This window comes from Coptis chinensis, chromosome 1, assembly GCF_015680905.1.
Source record: "Coptis chinensis isolate HL-2020 chromosome 1, ASM1568090v1, whole genome shotgun sequence".
NCBI lineage: Eukaryota > Viridiplantae > Streptophyta > Magnoliopsida > Ranunculales > Ranunculaceae > Coptis > Coptis chinensis.
Genome location: NC_141456.1, coordinates 15956362 through 15964702, shown reverse-complemented (window position 1 = coordinate 15964702; position 8341 = coordinate 15956362). Strand labels below are relative to the sequence as shown.

At 36.4% G+C, this 8341-nt stretch overlaps 1 protein-coding gene across 1 annotated transcript; it reads right to left on the bottom strand.

The window, feature by feature from the left end:
* Positions 1-303: 303 nt before the first annotated feature.
* LOC147522474 (uncharacterized) lies at positions 304-7454 on the bottom strand. The gene is given in 9 exon segments (XM_086593629.1): positions 304-720; positions 806-932; positions 3949-4068; positions 6298-6453; positions 6565-6666; positions 6743-6766; positions 6768-6808; positions 6889-7064; positions 7142-7454. Coding segments are annotated over 9 exon segments (969 nt in total). The 5' UTR covers positions 7261-7454; the 3' UTR covers positions 304-616.
* Positions 7455-8341: the final 887 nt, after the last annotated feature.

The window sequence follows — 8341 nt, the reverse complement described above, 5'->3', positions numbered from 1 at the left end:
ACAATTTCTTGTAATTATAATTTTATATAGCTTATGGTTCAAAGTCGTATTGAGTGTAAACCATATAACTTTTTAAGTGCATGCGCATTTATATGCAACTAGTTCGTTTGCCATAAGTGGAAATCTGAAATGATGCATGCATAGCAGCCCATTGATTTCTTTGAGTGTGGTGAGCATTGAATTTTTTTTTGTCCAGAGGTCCGAAATTCGATGAGAGTTTCAGTGTACGGAGAATCGACAGTGAGATGCATGACATTCTGACGTCGTACAAGTGTACAATCAGAAAAGTTGAAACTTTGGATCTGCAAAGCTGAAGTCCCTTGATCTTAAACTCTTTAACAATCAATTATAATAGAGTACAGTAAAATCTTGTCATTCCAACTCACCTGAATGCAGCCCTACTAACTAGGGCATATCCAACTATTCACTTTCAGCTTTGTGTTTTTCTTAAATATATAACTGCTAACAGCAACATTCATTGTATAACACTATAACAGAAGCAACTCCCTTGGGCCTTGGGGGACATACCCCTACAACCTTCCCTGACCATCCCCAAATCTCTATGGTAACTGGAATTCCACCCTAACGGTATCGGTCAACCACTACACAATGCTACTTACAGACTTACAGTCCTGACCGAGTCCGTTTCAGAAAGAAGTTCGTCCTTGATAAATGGAACGGTCTTCCACACTTTCAATAGCGGTGGATCGTTCTCTACACCTGTAGATAACAATTCACTGTTAATATATATGTCATTATATTCTTAGGCTCTAAGATTGCAACTGAATGAAGATAAATATCGCACCTTTAATTCTTTTGTTCTCTACACAAATGGCAGCATAATGAGAACTGGCCAGTTCAAGGAGAGTGAATCTCCAGTTTGTTGTGACGTTTTTGGGTTCGGCAAGAGTTTCCACAATTATTTCAGATTCCTGATATTGAAATACGTCACGACTAAAAAGAGAATTGGATAAGAGATCCAACAAAATTGCAATATAAATAACAGAACATATGCTGCCTCCCAATCCCATAGCTCTCCGACAATCTTTCATTGACATACTGATCTTCACAGAATAGCTTCATCCAACACAAACATTCATAGTTATCTAACTGTGGCTTATATTACTCATCATGGTGAAGTGTTTATCACTATATACAATCCTGAAAACTCGATTCCCAAGCATATCTTTCTCTATGCTTAGATTTATTGACGACAGTCAGCCACTACTCCTCAAGATCAGAAGCTGGCCCACATTACAAACTGCCTCTGGATGGGTGGTAAAATAAAAATCAACCATGACAAGCTATTCTGGGTAAATTTAGGGATATGTCAAAGTGGATTAGTAGATCTGGTTACTTTTGCAGAAAGCTCCTTCCTAAATGACAGCATGGTGGAGGCAAACTTCTATCAAGCTTTGCAGCCAAGATTTGAAGTTTTTATGCAATTATGCCTCCTTAATTAGTAAATATCTGTAATGGGTACCAGAACTTGCCCTGCAACCATTTGCAACAATGAAGCAAAAAACAGCACTGTAACTAAAAATTAGATTCCATACTAGTCCATGTTTGACCAAACTTGAGAAAGAATATCAAATAGTATCATTTTTTGCGATAACATTACCGTTCAGTAAACAAAGTAGAGCTCCCAAGAATGCCCCGAATAATAACCACAAAGTTGATGTAATGTTTAATACCATATCCGGAAATTAAGAACTACCAATCATATGGTCTGAACCGAATGACAATACAATGGCTATTACTGAAACTCTTCTCAACTGATGAAGAAACTAAGACATCCCCTACATACAGACACAGATATGCATGCCCATAAAACAACGCTATTCATGATGAAGCTCATGATATCACTACCCACAGTAATGGCCAAGAACAATCCAGTTCAGTGTTCAAAGGTGCTAAACCATGGATGGGAAAAACAAAAAGTTGGACACTAGAGAGGATTCAACCTAAGATTCAGACCTAACCACCAATAGATCGGATCAAGCACCTGACTGGAAAACAAATCTACAACACAGTTTTTAAACATTGCAGTAGGCACTCTTGGCCCTGGTCACATGTGGCAATACCAACTGAACTGCTTGTTAGTTGGCCCAAGTATCCAGGAGCAAAGAGTCCATAGACGATGAGCTATTCAGCTTTGTCATATACCTATATGTGTGTCTAGTGCTTGTGTTTTAATCATTGTCTGCTTCAAATATAAACTTTTATAGAGGACAATCCATATTATGTTTTCTTTGATTTGTGAAGTCAATGTCAGAAATAAGACGCCTGCGTCATATTCTTGGAAGACTAAGAGATCAACTCAGAAGATAGCAAGAACAACACGGGCGTGTGTGCAAACTTTCGGGAGATAAACTTGCTTTTTTCCTACTGAGAAAGGCATAGCAAATAACAAGCCCATGGAACTTAGTTTTTCAAAGTAGGGCCGGAGAGCAGGGGAAGCAATTAGTCTCAAATTAACCGAACAGCTTGTGTTTAGGAAGACAAAATACAAATGAGGAACGATATTCAAAAAATTTAACATAAATTTATCTATCAGTAAAGGATGTAAGTTAGTTTTCCAACACTAACAAGAAAATGATATTTTATCATGCTAAGGAGAAGCAGGAAAAGAACCAGTTCCTATATGTACCAAGGAGTCGAGGACACCATTTCCTAACTTGCATTGATGTATTGTGTGATTGTGTCACTCCAAATCTTACACGGCTATAAACAGGTTAAAATTTTAGACATTGACGTACACTAAGTTTGTGACAAACTGATCATATCAATAAAACCCGAATCTAAATCATACCGTGAGTGAACTCAAAAAATAAAAATAAAAAAATAATAATGCTTGAAAATTCCCTTCATCCGACAGGAATGAGCCCCATTGAGAAAGCATTAATATATGTGATTAGCAGAGATTTTAAAAGTAACTTAGAAATGCTTGAGTTATAGTCATGTATTCCACTATGAGGACAACGGAATGTAAAATCAAGAAGATATCACCTTCTTCAAAATCAGGTATCAAGCTACATCTACCATCCACAAGCCCAACATAGACCTAGACATTCTTTGATTGTGTACTAGCTCTAGTGACCATGCAAATCCAAAGCATAACAACCTTTTTTTCCGAATAAAAGGTTATCTTCATGTTGTAAGCGGGTGTTGTTCTAATGCAAGAAAAAAAAATAACATTTCCAATTTATGTAGAAAGATGGGCATAGGATCTCATACTGCATGATCAGAACTTTGGATGTTCAGCAGTCAAGTGCATGTTCAAAGAATGAACATAGAACATATATGGAATTATGGATGTACAGATACATTAACCATAATACCTATTTCAAATAGAAAGAAAAAAATATTTATCAGGAAAACAATAAAGGTAAATACATAATCAAATAGACATTATTCAGCAGATGGTTCAACAGACTGGCTAAAAGTGCTTGAGTTCTATTCAAGTTTTCCAACAAGAAAAGACAAAGGTACGTACAGGTGAATGACATCATACTGAACGAGAAACCAAACCAAGGCACCGGGTTTACATAAAACATCCATGAGAGCAGACCCATGTCGAAAACTTCATTTGGTTGCACATAACAGTTCGGATACTTGCATAGGAGACTGGGTGCTTCAGAATATATTGCAAGAACACTACTGAATACCCTTGGGAAACCTAAATTATACAACTAATACGGAAGGTTGAAAATATAGAAGACCATATACACTTTGCATGGAAGATATACAGATGAAGAAGCCATCCCCAACTACGATAAGCTCTTGCCTTCTTAAGCAAATATGTAATTCATTTAACTAATCCCAGCACATACATATCAAGTAAGTCCATGACAAACTCTAATTGAAAAGCCGAAGAGTGTCAGTCTGTCAGACAGTACGTCTTTATTTAACAAAAAAATTTATCGGGGGTGGAGACTATTGATGTACCTTGGAATTGGAATCTCCACGCTTTTGCAAGCTCGATCTACTAGTGCCTCTGAATCGGATAGTGAAAGTGTTGAAAGGTGCTGCTGAAAAACCCCTCCCCAGTGCTTTCACGTATGCTTCCTGGAAGTAAATGGCATCTCTAAGTTAAGTGAACCCACTACCCATCTAGAAAGATAAGAGTTAGAATTCTAAGAGCATTTGCAATGTAGGTGATAGAGGGGGGTTTGTGAAAACTATCACCTAGTTGGGTCAAACATTGCTGCAATTCGGTGATAAACTTCGGTGATAGTTTTATTCAAAACAAGGTGAAACCTTCCAACCCGAATTTTTCAAAGTTTGTTACCGGACGGGATGTTGGATTCCGTCTCATGTTTTTTTAAAAAAATGGGTTTTTTTGGGGGGATGTTAGATTCGGCATGGACTTTTTTGGTTTTTAAAAGGCGGGATGTTTCATGGAGGAGTGTTTTTTCAATTTTTACAAGGAGAGGGAATCCAACATCCCGTCCGAGATATTTTTATCACCTTTGTATTGCCGCGGCTTCACCTTGTTTTTCACGGGTTAGTGAAAAAAGGGTGATAAGTGAAGAGATGATAGGGGGGAAAATTATCACCTGCATTGCAAATGCTCTAAGAGGACATCTCCTGATGAGATTTAAGGACTGGGCCACATTGCTACTTTCGTTGTGTGCGGGTGGTTTATTGGGGCGTTGCCAACCCGAATTTTTAGAAAGTTTCTATTATTATTGTAAACTCTTATAAAGTTTCTATTATTATATACTAGTTAATGCTCGTGTCAGTCGGCACTCAAAACGCATTGCGTTTAAATAACTCTCCAAAAGACCATCTCCATGGTAGCAGTAGATCGATGCTATAACCATTTCTAGCAGTTTTATATTTCATAATCATTTCATGATTACACTAAAGTGAGGTTATGGCAATCCTATGCATTTCATTTCTCACAAACCAACTCATTACACATACCCCTTACATTTTGATAATTCAACACATAGAATGAGAAACAAATAAGGGGAGAGAGACTTGAATTAAAAGCATCTCCGTCCCTGTTAGAAATCGAATCTTAAAAACCCCAAATTTCTTAAAATATAGGATTCACCTTCGCGGAGAGTGTATTTCTAACACCTTCGTGGAGAAGGCTACACTAAAAGTGTATTTATGGCAATCCGATTTATTTTGAATATTTAGCTCATTTTGATAAGTCCGTTTAAGGACGAATTCTTTCCAGAGTTAGAAATCGAATCTTAAAACCCCCTTAAAATATAGGATTGACCTTCGTGAGTGTATTTCACCCGATATTTTGAAATTGACATCCTATCTTAAGTCGGGGCTACCTTCACCACATCCATTAGATTCCCACATCCATCCACCCATCCAACGCCTAGATCTTGTTCCCATTTAATAAAAGGAATTCCAAGGGTAACTTGGTCATTTTAGTTTCTTTTCTCAAAATTAAATCCAAAAACCACCGTTCCATTAGACTTAGATGCTTGTTTCGTGGTCACTCTCCAAAAGAATCGGAAGCAATCCAACCCAAAAAAATCAGTAAAGTTCATGATACAGTGAGTCAAACCCGCGACCCAGATGGAAACAAAAGCCGTTCCCATTAGTGCCCGATTCTAACAATTCAAATTAGCGTACAGTAGCCGTTAGATTTTCCTCAAACAGATTTATACCGTCCTTTGTGTGTTATTTTGTCTTTTAGTGAGAAAAAAAACCCAAATTAGATAGATATATACACTGAAGTGATACAAGGCCGTAACTAATAAGACTGTTTCCTCTTTCTTCTCTTTTCTCTCCAAAACTTCCTCTCCATTAACAACAATACAATTTCACTAGAACTTTTCCACATCCTGAAAGTTCTAACTTTCTTTATCTCAATTACCCAAAGTTTGAAGCATCGCATGTGTACTTATAGACAAAAATACTATAAACTCCTCTCTATTTGAACTCAACAGCAGACCTGTTGTTTGAAGAAATCAAAAACCATTTTGTAGAATGTGGCATTCCACTACAATACCGGTGTTGTTACCCAAACTTAATTGTAGCCTTGTAGGGGTAAACAATATATATTAACAACCACCTTACCGTCATGGAAGAGAAGTTTCAAGGAATTAATGTGGAGTTGTGGACATTATAAAATTAAAGTCCAGAGATGGACAAAGAAGAATGTTAATTCACTGATTAAGTAAGGAATGTTAATGGCTGTTATGATTACGTTGGTTTTTCCCTGTTATGATTAGGTTGGTTTTTCCTCTCTTTTAACTTGTAAGACCAGCATATATAACAAAATAATAACCACAACAAGTATCAAATCAGCTTTAAAATCCTTACCTTTAGTGTCCATAACTTAATAAACTCCTGTCTTTGAATCTCTGGGTTCGAAATTGTGTTCAAATAGTCAACTTCATCCAGTGTAAAGTAACGTTGCGCCAAAGATAAGAGGTTGTTCCTTGTCTTCCTCTGCTTCTCTTCCACATCAATTCCTATCTGTAATTTAAAATTTTGATAACTTTTGTTTCCAAATTGCAGTTGTTATCAACCAAATTTCAGCAGGCTAGCATATATAGCTAAAACGTGTTTTGTGAATGAAGGTATTACCGGCATGTCTACCGTCACTCCGCAAGCTATCAAAGATGATGTATGTGACAGGTTGAAATGCAAGGGCGGTGGTTCCCAATTTTTATCACATTGCCAGTCCACCTGCACATTTCAGAGTGTGCATATAAAAAGAAGAAATTTGATAAGCAACCAAGTAAAACCAAGGTAGTATGCTGACCTCTGGCTTCCCAAAATTGTTCTTTCCTGAACTTGAATAATGATGGGCTTACTACCGAGTTTGTATCTGATCCAACGCCAAACAAGATAGGTTATCAAACTTATGCGCACCTAGAATAAGCAAAGGAAAATATAATATGCAAATACATCTTGCAAGAGTAGTGCGCACGAGTGTACGCGCTAGAATGGCACTTCTTTGAAGCTTATCTCCTCGCAAACGAAGAACGTTTTCTTTTTCACAAGGAGATAACACATTTAAATATTGGTCAAGGAGTGATGCATCTTTCACTTGATCAGGTGTAATATACCACAAATGTGTTTCCCTGCCATCAAATTTTAATGATCAAGTAAATATTAAAGTTGTATAAGTAAGAATAAATAAGAATAACAAGAAACGCACCGTTTAGATGGAAGGGGTATGGTGGTCAAATAGGATGATGATGATGATGAAGGTGAAGAACAAAACGACTTGACTGTACAGAAACTTGTGTGCATCGAAAACCTTCCTTTGCAAAACATGTGGGAAGTGGTTGTTTGTTTTTTGGGTTTTCAGCATTAAGAGGCGTTGAACATCTTCCCAAATTTTGGAGAAATAGCTGAGAGAGAAATCGAGAGATAGATAGAAATACTCGAAACTCACGGGGTGGGTTGAGCTGTTGAACACGATGGAAATTCCAAAAGCTTTGATATAGTGAACCAAGGTCTATGTGAAACTCTTGCTACAGCAGCTATGCTCCATATATTCTCATATATATTTAAACAATAAAATAATAAACGATGCAAAACTAAAAAATAAGGGACAACACATATCTTTAGGTGAGGCGCTCTTACCACCAAACATAAAATAAATAGAAATTGATTTTAATTGTTCAACATTGAGAAGTGAAAAATGAAATAGACTATTTTTTTAATATTTAAATTTCTATGACATAAGTTCTTTTAAATTGTATCAAAATCTAATTCAATTGATACAAACACCATACGCCTGTATTTTAGTTTTAGATACAGAGAGTAAAGTGGCCAAAATAATTTGTATTCGGCATTCAGAGTTAGGTCATTCTGACATAAAACAAACACGTTTTTATGAGTTCAGCATTCATATCACATTTTGGGCCTTTGATCTTTTTTACCAAATTTCGATATACATTTTGAGATAGGGCTGGTCATTAGGCTCGATGTTCATGAGCAACTCGGTGCTCGGCTCGTTTTGGGCTCAGCTCGAGCTCGCTCATTTAAAAATATGAGTCAAATATGAGCACGTTTTAAACCTCGAGCTCGAAATCAAGTAGCTCGCAAGCTACTTGAAACTACTCGTATTTTACATAATTTTGTTAAAATATAGGATAATTGTTATAATAGTGTCATTAGTGTGTTGAATTATAATAGCTTATCACATATTAATTGTAACAATAGTGTGTTCATCTTATAATACTTGTTAGATAGAGATTCATTGTTATTTTAGTGAATTGTAATCACACTCACGTATATTGTGAGATTATTTCTACATGTTATTTTGATATTTAGTAAGTATTATATATCTATTTTTGCTCATTTCTCATTTGTATCTAGAATATGTTCGAATTCAAACTTATGCACAAAA